Below are 19,651 nucleotides of genomic sequence, written 5' to 3'. Positions count from 1 at the left end.
AACTCACAGAGATCTGCCGTAGTTTTTTTAAGACCTGTGAAAACGAAGGGAATATGTGAAATAGATAGCATAACGGCAGTGCACACCGCATTCCATGGTTCCTGTCATTCTCTCCTCTTACTGTGCACGGCACAGGGCTGTTATTCAACATTACACTGCCTGAGTTTCAGTTTGTGACGCTACCTGGCCTATCTTAGTCTCTGGTTATGAGGCAGGACTATACAATTAGAAAGAAAGGCCTGTTCAAAGTGTGGACTTTTCCTCTAGGGCTCACAGGCCAGGACACTGATCAGGGCAGCCCTTGGTAGTCAAGGTTGCATTCAGTGTATCACAATGTAGCACTCACTGTAGCAATACGCACAACGCTGGCGCAGGATGAACCTTGTAACATGGTCCGGGAGTGGGTGGAGTCCTTCTTTCCCTTCCCCGTGCTTAGCTGGTTCCAGGGACATTCTCCTGAAAACTCTTCCTAATGCAGATGGTAGGCAGAGCCGCTTGTTGCTCCCTGCCCAGGGAGACAGCGGGCGGTGTGAAGTGCTTTTCAGTGAAAACCTTCTACCAAGGAAGTTGGGGACGGGTGAAATGTGAGATCACTGGTGCTGAGTCTCATGCTAAGTCAGAGAGGGACCCGAGTCCCGAGCAGAGGCTCAGAGACCTGGCCAGATCTCATAGGTCAGGACCTATGACTGGCATCCTTAGGTATCTGGGCCAGAGTTAGCGTTTGAGAGCCAAGCCAGCCTGGGGTAGCCCATGAACTGTGACTAAATTAGAAAGAGGTGTCCCCAGGCTACCCTTGAAGCTCAAGGGTGGGCAGTGGGCACTGCAAGGGTGGAAGGGCCTGGCTTGGGGGAGGGGCTCTGGCGTACAGCTGGATACAAGCTGTGCAGATGCACGAGGCTGGCTTCTGCTTCGTTTTGTGAGCCTCAGAAGTATCATCGGGTAGATTCTACCCATCCCTGGCAGCAGGGTGAGCCCATGTTGTCGACACCCCAGGGGTGGCAAAGATGGAAAGCTATCTTCATCACGCTCCCACCCCCAAGGGTCTAAGGAGATGAGGAGAGCTCAGTCAACACCCATCATGTGTAAGCTCTTTGGGAGATTTGGATCTAAAATTCTGCTGCCCACTTTGGGAGGGGGATTACAATGGATGCGGGACCCCACGTCTGAGCACAAGACCAACTGGAGTGACTGCCTGATCTTACCTGGCATTGCCCTAGGTTTTAATTTCACAAGTCACTCGGAGGTATAATTTGGTTTGTGGCTTAAATGTGAGATTTTTGAAAGAGAAATTAAAATTGGCAAGAGTGAGTGGTTCCTGGAAAGAATAGCAGGTTTACACGTAACTAAGCCGTCCTCCGAGTGGAGTGTAGGGTCTTCCCAAGGACCGGTTTCAGGGGCTTTGACTGGTGGGTTGTGCCTTCTGCAAGGAGGGTTCAGAGACCTCAGCCTGAGCGCACGGTTTATACTTGGGTTCCCCTGGTCTCTGCCACAGCACCATCACCTACCACCACTGCTGAGCGAAGAATCCATTTTTCCTGCTGCAAGTCATTGAGTCCCTAGTCCCTACTGGAAGTAGGCTCACCATATCCGGTCCTGCAGACCTTAGCAGGAAGGTCCAGACAGCGCAGGTGCTCGTGAGCAGCTTTAGGGCCGAGTTGTCATCTGCGGATCTAGAATAGAATAGAAAAAGCAGTGAAAGAGAAGGAAACAAACCGTCACAGACCGCAACAGTAACCAACAGTAAGAGAAAAGTGGCATGTGAACCAGGCCAGGAAGCTTTGGAATTTTCTTTAAAAAATGCAGGGCAGGATTAGCCTGAGACCGCTCCTTCAGACGCAGTCTCAGGAGACCTCTGCATACAGCTGGCCTGGGTGTTGATATGTGAAGAGGCTGAGAACATGTGGCATAAACATAGCCTCATATTGTTTGCCGTTTACACTCCGCGTGTGTAATGCGGTAGGAATGGCTCTCGGCGGCATGTGACTCTCCTTGCGGACGGTAGGCAGTGCCTGGGACGCTCTTTCTCTTTCGCTGGTTCGCTTGCTCCTGTCCCACCCGCCCCTCTGCTGCCCCTGCCCAGACTCCCGAGAGTTTACGCGGGGTGGAGGCTTGCCGTGATTGGCACGCAGAGAGCTGGTAGAATGTTGTTGGGATTTTCTAGGGAGGTACATGTGCGACACCCAAAATTACTGCCAGCTTCGGTGGCCGCAGGTCAGCCCTTCATGCCAGGTGTCCTGGTCGGTTTCTGAAAGGTAAGGTCGCATGACATCACTTTACCCCCCCCCCCCCCAACCCGAGGGAGACCGCAACGGGTTTCGTTTTATCTTCTAGTGCAGGCGGCGCTTCGGACCATGTTGTTGGCGCTAAGCGTTTGTGCATGAGTATGCGATTTGTTGCTATCTCCACCCTGCCTGGTTAAGAAGAATTTTAATAAATTATTCCCAAGGGCAGTTTAACATGTGACCTAAAACAGCACCTCATGATCCCAGTGAAATCAGCAATCCTGATGTCAGTAAGTCTAGATGTAGCTACAGGAATCAGATTGCGTTCTCATCAAATCTGAGAGACCGAAAGCGGCCGCGTTCAGAACCCCGAAACCCTAGGAACGCTGGAGAATCTCATCAGGTCGAGGAGCCTGGGGCTTATGGGTGGCGTTTTCCAGCGACGGGATATGAACATTCCGGTGTTTAAAATGTTCGAGGGATGTGAGTGCAGACTTAGACCCATTCTGACCCGGGCGGGGAGTGCCATGGTAACAGTTAGAAGCGAGGGGGAAATTTCGCCAAGAGGCACTCGTCTTAACAGTTGTTTTTAAGCACCCCTGAAGTTGGCCCTAATAGAAATTTTAGCAACCCTGAAGGAGGGTTAAAATTTTTAAGCAAAATTGTATTAAAAGTCTCCAAATAGACAGGTAGGCGCTTGAACGCCGGCATGAGGCTCCAGGACGTATTTGGACGTGGATGTGATGATCTGTTAGGCTCCAGCACAACCAGCCGTGACTCAACCGGATTTTTTAACTGATGTAGTTAAAAGTAGATTCAACACCCCAGTGGAGGAGCACTGACCGCTTCAAAGTGGGCAACAGCAAGCCACACTCATAAAACAGCATGAACAAACGTATCTTGTAGCATGGTTTATTTTTTAAAACTTGAAAAAAAAATTTAGCTTCACTATTTGTTTCTGTCTTAAACGCATTAGAATCAGGTTTTCTCCTTCCACCTTTTTACTCCCACCCCACTTTTTGCAAAGATATCAGAAAGCTGGTATTTTCACACACTCGCCCCTCCCACCCCCGTAAATGCCCCCCTCCCCCCACCCCCATGCACACACCAACAGCTGTTGTGTATGGTTTTGTGGAATCTGATATTTTAAACGAAATGACTTCCTTACTTTCCGTAGTAATATAATAATCAATTTCGCCATAGACGGCTGTGTACATGTCAAGCATGGGCTGCTCCTAATTAGCAATGCCTGGGGTGGAAAGCAGAGAGCTGGAGGCAGCTTCACGGGAAAAACCAGCCTTCTGGTTTACCCTGGATGGGCGCAGCCAAGGCAGGGCTTCAGTCTGCTTGGATCTTAAACCACAGGTTTAGTTTGCACTGTTCTGAGAAAACATTGTGACTGACGCGTACAAATGTAACAGAGATGGGCCTGTTCCTCTACCCTTGCTACTTGGCTTTGTTCATTTTATGTACACTGGTATTTTGCCTGAATTTCTGAGAGATTGGATCCACGGAAACTGGGGTAACAGATAGTTGTGGGGAGTCATGTGAATACTGGGAATTGAACTCGGGTTCTCTGGTTCTCTGGAAGAACAACCGATGTTCTTAACTGCTGAGCCATCTCCCCACTTTGCTTTGTATCTGCACTCCATGGTAACTTTCACAGGGCCTTGGCTCTGTCTAAAAAGAGAGATGCTGTTACCAGAAGTGACCCAAGTTTAATATTCTGAGCCTTGGAAGGCACCTGGTGTGTGTGTGTGTGTGTGTGTGTGTGTGTGTGTGTGTGTGTGTAAGGCACCACAATTGCCCCGTTTACTTTGGGAAACATACTTTCTCAGTAAATAGTTACAGGCCTTATTACTTGGGTTCCAACCTTAGGTTTCCACTGAGTCTAAGGATGTAAAGGAATTAAGCCGTGTTCCTGCCACTCACCCTGCACCTCAAAATGAGCAGCCTGTAGCGCTGAGCTCTGCACTCTCCATCCCTAGAGACAGCCATGGAGTGAGTCAGTTGTTTCTAATCTGCCTTGTGCCCTGTTGGCAGCTGAGAGTTTGGAAGATTCTAGAATGTGGAAGATGTCTTTAGAGAACTTCTAATTCAGCCTTTGCTTCATGGTGGCTCCTTGGCAGCTGTGAATAACCCCCTCCTAGGCCTGGGGGTAGTAAGCATCTTTGGAGGTGAGACCCAATTGCCAGTACTTTAAAGATTCCGTGATTCCAAAAGTGCCATGAAGTTTCAGACCTTAAGGTGTGATAACTTTAGGAGAACCCTCTTTTAAATTTTTTTATATATTTAAAAATTACTACTACTACTACTACTACTACTACTACTACTACTACTACTACTACTACTATTATTTGGAAAAGCCTCACTGTATAGCTCAGGCTAAGCCTAGAATTCTGCATTTAGCCTCGACCATCCTCAAATTCATGATCCTGCTTCAGGCACCTGAGAGCTGCAATCACTGCCTGGTTTGTTTGCTTGGTTGTTCAGATTAGGCCATCTAGGACTTCAAAATATATACATAATATTTATGGTATTTGCCTAACAAGAACGGTCTCTTGTTAAAATATATACATAATGTTTACAGTGTTTGCCTAAAGAGAAGTCTCTCTTGTTAAAATATATACATAATACTTATGCTGTTCACCTGAAGAGAAGGCTCTCTTGGCACACGGCAAATGGACCCTGGTTTTCTCCTGTGCAGCAAACACTGATCCCGCAGTGCTGAGGCAGCCATGTGACGGAATCCCTTCAGATTTTCTGAACCTTGAATGTTCTTGTCCTAGAAGCCAGAGGCGACAACGTAACTGAGTCTCACAAAAGGAGGTTTTAGAAGATTAATTGCATGTGACCCCTGAGATTACCGTTGCCATGTCTGAAGTTTGTAGGAAGAACCCCCTCGAGGTGTGCTCCGTGCATAGTAGGTGGAAATGGCTCATTAAAGACAGACGGGCGACTGACTTCCCCAGCCCTCCCCATGTTCTTAGGACTAAAAAGCATTTCTTGAAATAGTCCAGCTTGGTGTCCTCAGGTGTTCATCAGCATCACCTGGATGGGCTGGGGATGCTGATTTCCAGGCCCGCCTGAGGTCTCCTGAGTCAGCAGCCAGGCATACAGAACCAAGCGCCAGTGTCTGGGTTCTAAGATCTCTTGGTCTCTGCAGAGTTTGAGAGTCACTGCTGTCATGTCCCCTTGTCCTTTTACAGCCACACAGAAAAAAAAAAGGTGTTTTTTTCTTTCCTGAAGCTCTGCAGAACTAACAGGACCATAGGGACCAGCACCCAAGATCTCTCTGTCCTGACATCATTCGGTGTCCCAGGGTCATCCTAACATTTCCTCACCTCATCAATAACCGAACATCCTAAACCAGGAGGCACAGACAGACAGAAAGACAGACAGACAGACGACAGACATCAAATGTCCCATCGGCCCCTCTCATGGTGTAGGTGATCAAGATCTCCAGCAGCGAGAATGACTCAGTAAGATGGAGAGTAATCAGGCAGGCGTGGTGGGTGGCGCACACCTTGAATCGAAGCCCTTGGGAGGCAGAGGCAGGTGCATCTCTTGTGATTTCAAGGCCAGCCTGGCATACAGAGCAAGTTCCAGGACAGCCAGTACTATGTAGAGAGACCCTGCCTCAAAAAACAAAACAAAACAACAAAACAAAAAGTAAGTGGTTTTTAGTGCCACAGCAGTGCCCTTTCTAACGCTGCCCCCCCCCCCTTCAGTTTCATACAGGGTTCCTACTTAGTCCCCGGCTTTAAGCACATCAGTTAAAGTTTCCAGGCTAGGTAGTTCTAGAAAAAGATCAGCTAGCTTGAGAACGTTCAAATTACTCTAATGACTTTCTTTTACTTTAAAATGGGTTCAAAATTCATTCACACAGAAAGTTCTAGCAGCGCCCACAGCTGAAAAGAGAGCTCAAAGACCACGGGGACCCTTCCTGTGCGCACAGTTCATTTCCACATCGTGTAGATCGCATACATCCCCTCAGATCACAGAATGCTCTGAGTGGCGTTTTCTTCAGATTTAGTTAAAAGGAAAAAATGTGACAACAAATCCGTTAGTTGAATATTTTAGATTTTTATCCTCGATGTGGTTGGTGGTATTTACATAATTTTGACAGGGTTCAAAGACTGACTCTAATCCGAATTCTCTTCAGAGACTCATCTTTCAGAGCGTTATATCAACACACATGAGCTATTTAGCTAGAAAAACAAATTGAGGGCGTGAGTCACACCTGTTGTCCACATGCACACATGGAACAGTAGGTCCATGGGCGAGAATGCTAATCCTTCTGTGCTCCTGTCACCAGGTACTGTGACACGGAGTGCGTCATGGTGTGTCTGCTTTCAAGTGATCGTGGGGTAAGTGGGAAGCCAGACTACTGATGTAGTGCTCAGTTGTGTGAGAGGGTGGCAGGGCCTTCTGGAGCACACTCGGTGAGGAAGAGAGAAGGATGCCTGGACCAGGTGTCTGTGGGCACTCATTGCTTCTCAGGTGACAGTGGTCATTGCTTCTCAGGTGACAGTGGTCATTGCTTCTCAGGTGACAGTGGTCCGGGCAGAGGACTAGAATACACAGAAGCATGGACACCTCTGTGCACACTGGAGCAGCATTGCCCAGAAACCCTGACACTTCATTCATATTTATATATAAACATGGACATCTTGGCTTCTTAGGGAACTGTGCACTGGAGCTTTACAGCATAGAGCCAAGCAGCTCATTTTCTTCTCAGGAGTCTCAGCTGCCTTCCAGGAAAGTGCCTCAGCCGAGATCACCGTATCTCATGTTTGTGAGAAGATGGGAAAGTGTCTCCTAGTCCTAGAGGTCAACCCTGTTAGATTTTAATCTTCATAAAACAAGTGAAAAACTGCACATGAGAGAAACCAATTCTAGCCCTGCATGGGTCCAAGATTTCACCCTGAAAACCCCAAAAGGGCTGGATGTGTCTTCCTGGAGGAGAGGATTATATAAGGAGACACTTGGGCATTTAACTCGCTTATTCTTCTGATAGAGCTAAGGGAACTGCTCGCTGTGTGGAGCTGCTTGTTCTAGATAACAGGGGCAAAGAAAATGTAATTATTTCATATGTAACACAGTCGTCTGGACCAAGCCTTGCACACACGTTACGATGGTTTCTTTCAAAGTATTCCCAGGATCCTAGCAGCAGCTAGCTTGTGAGAGCGACAGTGATTGTTACGATGGTTGTACAGCCACAGAGTGCCTGCACAGCACTTTGATCCCTAGGCAGGGTGTACAGCAGTAGGAAGGGCGGGCATCGCTGTCCATGTGTGACAGATGAGGAAATTGAACCTCACAGTTGTTGGATTTCAAAGGTGGAAGGGACCTCAGAGGCCCTGTCCTTTCACCCAGCTTCCTCGTTAAAAACACAAGCCCTGATCCCCAGGGAAGCAGGCTGACCCACAGACCCATGCGGAGTAAATCTTGGTCTTAGGACCAGGTCGGGGCCTTCTGATAGTTCTTACTAATTTTCACTCCAGCATGGCTGCCTGAAAGAAACTTAGGAGCGTGTGTGCATGCATGCATGGGTGCGTGCGTACATGTGTGCGTGCATGTGTGCATGTGTATGAATGTGTGTGTGTGTGTGTTTTGTGAAACAGTCTTTTTTTTTTCTTTTTGGCTTTTTGAGACAGGGTTTCTCTGTGTAGCCTTGGCTGTCCAGGACTCACTTTGTAGACCAGGCTGGCCTTGAACTCACAGAAATCCTCCTGCCTCTGCCTCCCAAGTGCTGGAATTAAAGGCGTGCACCAGCACTGCCCGGCTTGTGGAGCAGTCTTGTTGAAACTAGTCCTACACAAATGTAGAAAAAGATTCATGTTTATATTTTTATACGTAGACAGATTCACGCATAGACTGACAGACATACAAACCACCCGTAGTTGTCTCTGGAGAGAAGAGGGTAGGACTGAACTGGGCAGAGCCATGAAGAGACAGATGTCAATATGTAGTGGAAAATTAGACAGGGGCTCAGTATGTAGCCCAGGCTGGCCTCAAATGCTCCATCTTTTAGACCAGTCTCTTACGTGCTGTGATAACAGGTATGTGCGGCCTAGCTTGGCTTTGTTCACCTATAGCTCCCTGACTACAAATGACTATAATAGCATCATTTGTTCATTTGGGGGAAGAATCAACATTGAGTTTATTAGGCTTCTCTCTCTCTCTCTCTCTCTCTCTCTCTCTCTCTCACTCATATTTTGGGTTTTCAAGACAGGGTTTCTTTGTGTAGCCCTGGCTATCCTGGAGCTTGCTATGTAGACCAGGCTGACCTTGAACTCAGAGAGATCCACCTGCCTTTGCCTTTCAAGTACTGGTATTAAAGGCATGTGCCACTACCACCCAACTTACTTTTATATTTTAAAAATTCACCGCAAAAATGCATATTAACTAAATCTTTCTCTGATACAATAATTTTAAATTATAAACCAGTCATGGCAGCACACACTTTAACCCTAGTACGTGGGAGGCAGAGGCAGGAGAATCTCTGTGAGTTCTAGGCCAGCTTGGTTTACAGAGTGAGCTCTAGGACAGGCAGGACTCTATCGAGAGACCTTGTTTCAAAAAACAAAACAACAGCAACAACAAAAGTTTTTATTTTTTACTTTTTTTTATTTTTTAAAGATAGGTTCTCCCTATGTAGCACTTGCTGGCCTGGAACTTACTTTATAGGCCAGGCTGGCTTCAAACTGACAGAGATCCACCTGCCTCAGCCTCTGCCTCCTGAGTGCTGTGGTTAAGAGCATGCACCACCACACCTGGTTCATAATTTTATAAAATGAAACATGTTTTAAAAGAAAGGCAGATGAGTGACTTGGGGCTGCAGCTCAGTGGCAGACATATGTCATCCACATGTCCCCAACACTGCAAAACAGAGAAAGCCTTAAAAAAGAGAATGACCGGGTGTGGGAGAAGGAAAAAGAAAAGGGAAATCTAGTCTATTATTCTTAGTGGTGACAGTGGCCTGAATTCTCCCGTGCTCCCAGGCGTGTCCAAACCTTCCAAACCATTGCAATGCCAGGCTAGCTGCGAATGTGCAGATGACAGCACTACATCTATCGTGCCCTTGGAAGTCTGTCCTGTGTGGCACGGGGGAGTGTATGCTGCTTTCTCCGCATGTGTGGCGCTATCATTTCTCCTGTGCACATGCAGAGTTCTGCTTGCTCTGAGAGGACAGACAGTCCCCACCCCTGTCAGTTAGAAAACCACTAGGCCCCCTTTGTGAGACTTGCACACTGCCTGATAAGAACGGTGCGGAGTCCAGGAGATTAAAGAGCTGGAGGGTGACATCAAAGCCATGTAGGGAGGAGGCAGGGCCAAAAAATACAGTTTTAGAAGCTCCCTTTAGTGACTCTGTACATGGAGAGAATATCGACCCTACTGTTGTCAGGCCTTTAGTTAAATCCCTTCTTCCGTAGATGACCTCAAGTGGTTCACCATCTCTTTCCTGCTCTTGTAAGAGACAAAGTCTTACTATATAGCCCAGGCTATCCTCAAACTGTCAATCCTCCTGCCTCAGCCTCATGGGTGCTGGGACAAGAAGCGCACACCACCCCTCCTGACCTTCATAGTATATCCTGGAAATAGTCACATTTGACTTCACTACTCATATGGTTCTTCTGGGGATCGCATCATATGTGTATGTGTGCATATGTGTGCATGTGTGTGTGTGTGTGTGTGTGTGTAAAAAGCACAGAACAGAAGAGAGAAGGCAGGATTATTATCGATGCTGTGAGTCAGCCGGAGAGCTGTCATGCGATATGAATCATCCTATGGTAATGTTGTGGCAAAGGCCCAGACTCGGGTTAGCAACGTTGACCTGGTAATCTTGAAATTAGTCACAGAGGCCCAGCCAGTGGTGCCCCAGCAGAGCCATTGTTTGTGAAGAGAGTGCGCAGCGGGCTAGTGCTGGTGACTGGCTGTGTCCCACCCTCAGCACCACTGCAGCCCTGGGGTTCCGGCCCTGGCTCTGCTATCCCGGCGTAGGACTGGGTTGACTCGAGTATTTCATCGACGTCCTTGCTTTTCACTTTCTTCCCTTTGTCAAGCAAGTGGGTTGTGACCACAAGATGATCTCCCAAGCTCCTTCTTGCTCTTCAAATCTGTGGTATTTAGCTAGAACTTTGAACTTGCAGCCTGCACAGCACCAGGTTGTCATTATGGGCATCTTTGTAAGCTGCCACTTTGGGACCTCCCTCTGTGCTGCATAGCCGGATCTGATTTCCGAGACCACTACAGCAAAGTTAATTTCCCCTTTTGATTAACGTGCGGTTATTTCATTGCTTTACGGCGGCTTACATGTGGCCTTTCACTCACTGCAGACAACAGCACTGACCCAACACTGTGCACTTAACCTTTCCACCCCCTAGCCTCCCTTTATATTTGGAACCTTTGGGCTCCGCTTTCTCATGCTCCTTAAAATATATAATCGGTAATTTGTGAATTACAGAGTTGTAGAAAAATAGGGGGTGTTCCATATCTTTTTATGGTGTTTTCACCTGGGGGTCGTGTTGAGCTTCTCTGTACCCTTCTAAAATTTGCATCTGCACAGTCAAAGGGAGTTATGGAGTTGAAAACTGAAGACATAGAAGACGATTTGGCTTCCAGGAGACAGCAGAGGCCTGAGACCCTGTGCTGCAAATTGGATTTGGCCCTTCTGTAACAGTGTGTCCACAGTGGACAGAGCCCTCCTGCCCGTCCTCATTCTTCTCACCTGGACTGTATTTTGTATCTTAGCTCAGTCATGTAGGGGGGGAAGGAGGGGAGGGAGAGAGGGAGGGAAGGAGGGAGAGGGAGAGAAGAGAGAAACGCACTTGTTACATAGTCTGGAAAAGTGGACTGGGTTGAACTTGGTGTGGATCTAAACTCCTGAGCTGGTTCTTGAGAAGCTGTAGTCTTATTGTGAACAGCATTGGCTTTGCTGGTTAGCTTGGCTGCTGGTTAGCTTGGCTGCTGGTTAGCTTGGCTGCTGGTTAGCTTGGCTGCTGGTTAGCTAGCCATCAGTAGGGAGGAGCCTGTGGTTGAGCTGTAAGTGGTCACAGCACGGAGCTTCAGCTGAGCCCAGGAAATCTAACGTTGTCTGGTTCGGTTAACCCAACTGCCGTTGCCACTATCTCTGCAGCTTGAGCCCCACCCTGCCCTGCTCTTTCCTCTCTGGAAGTTGTCCACCCCTTGCCTTCTTTTCCCTGTCTCTTCACATTTACATCTCTACGTTCCTAGCTTCCTTCTCTGTCTGTAAGGAAGACTCATCTTTGTTGGCAGAGCTCCCGTGCTGCCTGTACTGAGGGTGACAACGATAAGAATAATATTAGCAGTGATAACACAATGGCAGAAATAATAATAGCAGTGGTCACTTGCTGTGTGGTAGGAACTGTGCTAAATTCTTCAAGTATCCATCCACTCTTTTAGATCAAGCCTGCAGCTTGGTTACATCCCTCTTCCTTCTAATGGCGAGGACCCCGGGCCTTAGAGAAGCTGAGTATTGGCCCAGAGACACTAGCTTATGAGAGGTCAAACTGGAATTCCTATCCAGGATGGTACCAACTCTCAAACCTGTTTCTGGGAAAAGCCCCTCCTCCCCAGTTGTGATGTGATCGGGTCAGTGTGATTGGCACTTCATTGATGACTGGACCAGTGAGTTGACTCATTTTTACCCTGACTCCTAGTGGCAACGAGGGTATCCAAAGGTGTGATACTCCTGTGCAGAGGACTGTTTTCCTAAGACAAAGGTGTCCCTGTTCACATAGGAAATGTCCTTCCCAAGAACAATCTGCAGGATGCTACAACTATGTGGGGCCTGGCAGTTTCCAAAGCACTTAGACAGCACTGGACCTTTGTGGTGGTCCTTAAATGAGAAGAGTGTAACTTTTTTTTTTAAACAAATGGGTACACTGTTTTGGAGGCCAAGGCAAAGGCATCACTGAAATTTTGGGGGTAGTCTGGTCTCCATAGCCAAGCAGGGCTAATGGTGAGACCCTGTCTCTAACTGATGACATAAACAGGTACACTGAGGTGCAGGGAGGTAAATGTTTTCCTTTCTCACTGTCATAGAGCTGATGAGAGACAGGTTGAGACTAAGACCTATGGTACCTGGTCCCTGCCTCAACTCATACAGGACAGTCCATGACCACATAGGCACCCACCTCGGTGAGCAGAGGACAAAGAGTCCTTTGGTGAAGATCTTCCCTCTTAGAAGAATATATTACACATACTTTTTAAAAATCACTGTAACAAAAATATTTTAGAAAAATTTTAATTAATTAGCTAAGTAATCTTTGTTGGAGGAGTACATCTGCCATGGGGCACACATGTGGAGGTCAGAAGACAGTTTACGGGAGTTGTCACATTCTCCCATCACATAGGCCCCAGGGATCAAACTCAGGTAGTCAGGCTTGGTGGCAAGGGTCTTCATCTGTGAGCCAGGAAACAGTTGGAAGAGTTTATAAAGGGTTTAAAACAGTTTAAAGATTTATTTCAGTTTGCAGCTTTAGCAACTTCCAGCCACGCTGACTTGTGCTGTTGTTTTGGGGCCTGAGGTGAGGCTAAGCATCATGGTAGTGACAGCATGCTGAGGCAGAACTATTCCTTCATGGTGGCTGGGAACAGTCAGATTCGAACAGAGACATGTCCCCAGTGACCCCTTCCTTCAGCCAGACCCCGCCTCCCAACAACCCCCTTAGCTGTGAGCTGAGCCAATGGATCAATTAATCAGCTGATGAGCTTAGCACCCTCGCGATCCAGTCGCCTGCCTCCAGACAGTGCCACCAGCAGGGACCAAACCAACATGAGTTCCCTTGGGGCCCATCTGAGTCCTAGGAAGGGGTAGCAGATGCCTCAGGCAAAGCCAGCTCACAGTGCTGCAAAACTGTTACTTGTCGAAGGTATCGGCAGTCATCAGGAACTGTGCTGCTTCTGCTTCTGCTGCTCATAGGGAGCATCTGTGTGACCAGAACTGGGTCCCCAACACTGTAGAAGAGAACCCCAGACCACAATCCGCCTTGGGGGGGCGGGCCTCTCCTCCCAAACCCCATTTTCACCCTGGCTCTGTGACCATGCTGTGCTCTCATCTACAGAATGGAGGAGTTTTCTGTTTTCAGAACCTTCTAGATATAGGTCTTTGACTGGTAGATACTCATACCCAGGTTATTGTCCAGGGTCCCTTGCAGTGACTTCCTAGCTCTGACAACTAGTCCCGTACTCGGTTCCTTCCACAGAAGAGATTGGTGGGATCTAGAGAGCTCTGAGTCGGTGAGGGCTTTGCAGAGGGGCAGAAGGGAGTTTTAAATGCAGATTATTTAAGCAGGTGGCCTTCTTTTAGCATTGCTGTTGTTGAGGTAGGGTCTTGCTGTGTAGCCAAGCTTGGCCCTGATTCACTTGCCTTAGTCATCCAAGTTCTGGGGTCACAGGGTGTGTCGCCACATCCAGTCTGTAACATGAATGGCTTGTGGTTTTATTTTTATATATGTGTATGACATGTGTGCGTGTGTGTGTGTGTGTGTGTGTGTGTGTGTGTGTGTGTGTGTGTGTGGTGTTTACACATGGAGACCAGAAGACGGGATAGGATCCTGGTGGTAGAGTTACAGGCAGTGTTGAGCTGCCTGCCTTTGGTACTGGGAACTGAACTCTGCAGTTCTTTGCAAAAGAAACAAGCATTCTGAAGTGCTGAGCCATCTCTCCAGACCAACATTCTTATTTTTGGTAAACAAACTAAGGAACATCACTAAAAGAGTGCAGAGTAGAGTAGAGCCAGGCAGAGTGGCCTCAGGGGGCTCCCTGGAATCTGCCATTGCCTCCTTTGTCCCATTTCCCTGCCGCTGCCCTCTTGGCTGGCTTTTTTCTTAATCAGCCTCTCCTTAAGTGATGGCTTAACAGCTAGCTTAGCAACTGGGCATAATGGTGAGTCTCTGTCCTGACAGCACCAGCAAAATATCAGCAAGTGTCCATGCAATCGTTGTGACCAGGGCAATGTCAGGTGTGATCACCCATACCTGAAACACTGCCTAGACACTGTGACTTCTGTCACAGATAATAAGGGCTGAAATATTAAGCAACACTCCCCTAATCTCACATTTTCTAACAGGCAGATGGAAACCGGGGTCCCTGGACACATACCTGCCACACACCACTGATGTATCTCCACACTTGTTACTGGGCTAACAAAGTCTTTGTTCAGACTTAAGGGGAAAGGCCTTGAGTTAGTCTTTTCTTTCATCCGTTAAATTCCTTGCAAAGTGCAGTGTGACCCTGTCCTGTCTTGAGCTTCCTCCGTCAGAGCACATCATGGCCTTCCCTGTGATCTCAGACAGTCTCTCTCTCTCCACTCTTGTGCTTCTACACCTGGAAGCTATACACAGCTCCCAGCACATGCCCCATCCACATGGCCTAAAAGAGCAACGTTCCGAGGGCAAATCCAGCCCTTTGACCGAAAGACTATTTCAGAGCAGCGTCCCGCGTGTGTCGTTGACATTCTCCCTTTGAGGCAGAATGGAGATTCCCAGCATCCCAATCCACGCCCTGCTCTCATATTTGCATTTTGGGACAGGGTCTCTGTAGCCCTGATTAGTGTAGAAAAGCTATGTAGATCAGGCTAGCCTCAAACTTTCAGTGGTCTCCAACACCTGCCTCCTTGATCCTAGGTTATGGGCATGTGTCACTACAACTGGGTGCACCCCATTTCTTCTGGCCGAAGGCTGCTATATCATTACATCTTGCTTGGGACAATCAGCGAGGGCAACAGCCACACTCTCCTGACGGGAGCATTAGGTTGGAATGAAGCCTCTAGCGGCAGCTTTTCTTCCACAGCTCCGAGCCGTCCAGCATTATAAGGCTAGCTAGTTTGCCTTTATGTAATATTTTAGTTTGAAAACTCTTCAGGGAAACACTACTTTAATTATTAAAACAACAACAGACTACTAGAGTTTTAACTCTAATTTAACACTGTAGATTCTTTGTAGCAATTAATGGCTCAGAGGTACAACCCCAGGCTGGGGGCAGTGGAGCCATCCCAAGCCTCCTGGTAAATCAGAGCCTACACAGCCAGCTGCTTCAGTGAGTCAGGCAGGGCATCTAGCAGGCACTGTCACTCTGGGTCAGGAGCGTGCACATCACTGCGCTGTTGTTTTCCCACCCTGCCCGGACTCCACATCTGCTGGGCGTGGCTACAAACAGCACAGCTGCACGTGGTGTAGGTGAGAAGATGTGCACAGAATCCTGCACCACCTACTTTATAGACTGGGGTACCCTTGTAGTGAGTTACTGCCTCTGGAGAATGGGGGAGAAAGACCAGCTAGCTGGGCATGGTGGCAGAGGCAGGCAGATCTCTGTGAGTTCAAGGCCAGCCTGGTCTATACCATGAGCTCTGGGACAGTCAGGACTATGTAGAGAAGCCCTTTTTAGAAGAAGAAAAGGAAAGAAGGAAGAAAGGAAGGAAGGAAGAAAGGAAGGAAGGAAGAAAGGAAAAGGGAGGGAAGGAGGGAGAGCATCCTTTATTTTCCCAGCTTAGTGGGCACCTTGCAAGTGCTGCATGTGGAAAGTGCTCAGTGCCCTCTGAGTGAAGGGGTGAATAATAAATCAGTGTGGGTGAGCACAATCACCCAAGGGTGAGGCGGATAGCCCTTGGGCTTAGTGATGCTCTCCCAAGCCAAGGAAATTCTCCCAGGCACGGGAAGCTGAGTCAGATGACCATCATTTTTCACTGAGGTTTTACCGGCAGCCAACTATGTGGCTGGGACAAGTTAACTTTTCTGTGTGGATGAGGGACTGAATGATTCCTAAAAGACTGCATCTCTACGCTTTCTGTTTGCCACTGCTCCAAGGAGTAAATACGCTGACTTCTGAGAGTCCTCTGGGGACCTTGGTTTGGTGCTTATGCGACCTTAGCTTCCCAGGCTCTCGGACTGTCCTATCAGGTTGTCTTTGCTATGTAGGCTCCTAACAGGATCACTTCCTGCCCACAACACCCAGGTAATCCCCAGGCCCACCTCAGCTCGCTACACAGAAGCACTCTTCCCTTAGTATCTGTGTGCCCTGGGGAAACTGTTTCCACTTCCTCCTGCTGCTGCAAGAAATCACCACAACTTGATCACATATGGCAACTTAGATTTATTCTCCTACACTTTTAGAAGTCAGATTCTAAGATCAGTCTCAGTCGGCCTGTAGTCACAGTGTCAGCAAGGATGCCCCTGCCCCTGCCCCTGCCCCTGCCCCTGCCCCTGCCCCTGCCCCTGCCCCTGCCCCTGCCCCTGCCCCTGTCCCTGTCCCTGCCCCTGCCCCTGCCCAGGCTCTTTAGGAATGTCCTTTCTCTTTCCCTTTCAAATTTCTAGAGGATGCCTATACTGTCTAGGCTCACGGTCTCTTCCCGCACTTCCAAAGACATCAGTGTCCCATCTTCTCTCTCTCTCTCTCTCTGATACCTGTTTCCATCTTCTCTCTCGCACTTCCATCCTCATCACACAGAGCACAGCTTGGCAATGTCAAGGCGATCTTCTCTCAGCTCAGGTCCCTTATTTAATCAGCACTGTAAAGTCCTCTTTACCATGCAAGGCGATGCTCATAGGCGGTGCTGCGAATGGGTGTTTTGCACATATGTATGTCTGTGTGCACCTCTGTGCAGTATCACAGAGGCCAGAAGTCACTGAAACTTCTGGAACTGGAGTTACATGTAACTGTGAGCTGCCATGTTGGTGCTGGGAATTGAGGCTCTGTCCTCCGGAAGAGCAGCCAGCGCCCCTAACCACTGAACCGCGTCTTCAGCTTCTACCCATTCAACATAGACTTAGAGAGAAGTGTACTGAAACTCCTACGCTGTGGCGGAGTGGTGAGTGACTGGACCCGGCGCTCAGCAGCAAATCCCACTTAGTAGCCTTGTACTAGAGGCTCCATTTTGAGGTGCCAAGGCACTATACTCACATAAAGTGTGTTCTAAAAAAAAAAAAAAAAAGGTGGCCATATCTCCCAGCCACCAGGCTCTTATAAGCCACAGCCATTATCTTCTTCGTTATTTTGTTCCTGGCAGTTAGCACAGCCACCCAAGTGTGAAGACAGCTGCTGGGCAAACACAAAAATCTCCAAGACTCGATTTATTTATTTATTTATTTATTTATTTATTTATTTATTTATTTATGAGCTTGATTATTTTTTACACAAACGAGGAAAAGTAACACAGGCATCTTCATCGGCTCTGAAGCGTGTCTGTGTTCGGATTGGAGTGTGGGCGTGCCTCGTGCTGTGGGGGCCTTCGTCAAACAGCAGTAAAGCCTTGAAATAGACACTCCAGGAACACAGTACATCTTAATGTCTTCCTTCTGCCCCCTTTTCTCCTCCTCCTCTCCTTCCTCCTCTCTTCCTCTTTCCCTTCCCCCCTTCCTCCCTCTTTCCCCTTTTGTTTTTCCTTCCTTCCTTCCCTTCCTCCCTTTCTTTCTTCCATTTTTCTTCTCTCTTTTAAGACAGAAGACTTCATGTACCCAATCTATCTTCAAACTCAAGTCAGGATTCCACACTAGCCTGGAGTCATCTGATCCTTCTGTGTCCTTCAAGTGCTAGGGTTACAGGGGTGTGGAGGAATTTTAGTCCAATAACATGGCTGCTCTGGCAAGGGATCACATGCAAAGACCTTCCAGGTCTAAGTGATCCGGCTGAAATGCAGACAGGCCCTGGATTACAGACACACTGTTAGTACCCAGCTTCAATCCCAAACAAAGAAAGCAAGGTTAGTTTATAGAAGGAAGCAAGCATGTTTGAAAGCGATGTCTAGCCGGGCGTGGTGGCGCACGCCTTTAATCCCAGCACTCGGGAGGCAGAGGCAGGCGGATCGCTGTGAGTTCGAGGCCAGCCTGGTCTACAAAGTGAGTCCAGGATGGCCAAGGCTACACAGAGAAACCCTGTCTCGAAAAAAAAAAAAGAAAAAAAAGAAAAAAAAAGAAAAAAAAAAAAAAAAAAAAAAAAAAAAAAAAAGAAAGCGATGTCTAATTGAGGGGCAGACAAAGTGATGAATCAGAGAAAGATCTGACAGAATGAACCAGAGATAGGATGCGCCCAGCTCTCAGAAGAACAGCACAGGAAAGAGAGGCTACTTAAGAGTAGCAACATAGGGAGAGAAAAGTAGAGTAGTAGGGTAGTGCGTGGTGTGTGTGACAGTTTCACCGAGACAGTTTTACAGACACAGGTTGCAGAAAGAATGAACCGGAGAGTGAGAAGGAGCCAGAAGACTAGAGCAGACTGCCAAAGCTAGTACGAGGTCAAGCAGAGCGATTCAGTCAGAGGCTGAGAGGCCAGATTGAATCAGTGAGTTTGGAGAGGAGTTTGAGCCGGAACAGCTGAGCTGAACCAGCCAGCCAGAGTTCAGAAAGAGCTAGAAGAGGTGAGTTTATTCAGCATTAGGCCTCAGAGGCTGAAAACATTCTAGGCCTAGGTAAGCAGATGGAGGATGGACAGTTACAGAAGCTTCCAGACCTGGGTCTAGGGTCTAGGTCTAGGGTTAGTTAGGAAAAAGAAGGAAATGCTCTGGGCTCAGCCCAAGTCATGTGTTTGCACAGCTTGGGTATGGCTTTCATCTCATCATCTGAAGAAATAAAAACAACAGTTATATCAGGAGAATAAAAGTTACTTTTACACTAGTAATAACACCGAACCTGGTGGTTACTCTAAGCATTTTAGGGCCTTTTTTTTTCTTCAATAGACTAATTAGTCTTTTTTCTCATCTAAGATTTTAGGTTAAAAGGGATGGTCTATGTGGATAATTTGTATGAAATCATTTCTGTGTATGGTTGAATAAAGCTGAGGACAGTAAGAAATTTCAAGATAAAGCAGAAGCTGGGAAGAGAAACTGGTTCTTGTGCCAGATCCGAATGGTGAGGTTCTGAGGCTCTGGTCTGGCCGTGTGCCGGGTCTGAGCAGCTAGGTTCTGTGGTCATACCCATGTCTGACCTGCAGACATGCTGCAGGGCTGGCTCCCTTGTTGGGAAACGACTCTTCCTCATGTAAACTTTCAACACCCCAGAATAAAAATTCTACCCGGAACTCACTGCAGAAGCCGGGTGCCTGTCATCCCAGCACCCAGGGAGGCAGAGGCAGCTGGATCTCTGTGAGTTCAAGGCCAGCCTGGTCTACAAAGAGAGTTCCAGGACAGGCAGGGCTACACAGAGAAACCCTGTCTTGGGAATAAACAAGCAAACATAAAATAAAATAAAAATAATAATTAAAAAAAAAAAAAGAATTTGCTGCAGCCCAGAATCCAAGTTTAAAAAACACACAGCTGACTTCTCCAGGAAAAACAAAACCAACTTTGCGCTCCTTTGGTCAAGGAAACCACATTGGCACCTCATTAACACCTTGTTAGAAAGGACAGTCTGTGAGGTGGACAAGCCTGGGGGAGCGGGTTTGGAGGAAGCTGAGCCAGCCTTCTAAAGCTC

The 19,651-nt window shown here is 47.8% G+C and overlaps 1 protein-coding gene across 3 annotated transcripts in view; it reads left to right on the top strand.

The window, feature by feature from the left end:
* The window catches only part of RBM20 (RNA binding motif protein 20), a 198,760-nt gene that overhangs the window by 122,980 nt on the left and 56,129 nt on the right, over window positions 1-19,651 (top strand). Inside the window, exon 1 of one of the 3 annotated variants that reach the window (XM_084772577.1) lies at window positions 2,075-2,252. The exons of the other annotated variants lie outside the window; for them this stretch is intronic. Within the exon in view, the coding sequence (XP_084628703.1) occupies window positions 2,170-2,252 (83 nt within the window). The 5' untranslated portion in view covers window positions 2,075-2,169. Of the gene's footprint in view, window positions 1-2,074; window positions 2,253-19,651 lie in introns of those variants that run through there. 3 annotated transcript variants of the gene reach the window in all.

Source organism: Acomys minous, assembly GCF_964271855.1.
Source record: "Acomys minous genome assembly, chromosome: 2".
NCBI classification, from domain to species: Eukaryota; Metazoa; Chordata; class Mammalia; order Rodentia; family Muridae; genus Acomys; species Acomys minous.
The sequence above is the reverse complement of the archived record's forward strand: the minus strand, read 5'-3'. Positions and strand labels throughout refer to the sequence as shown.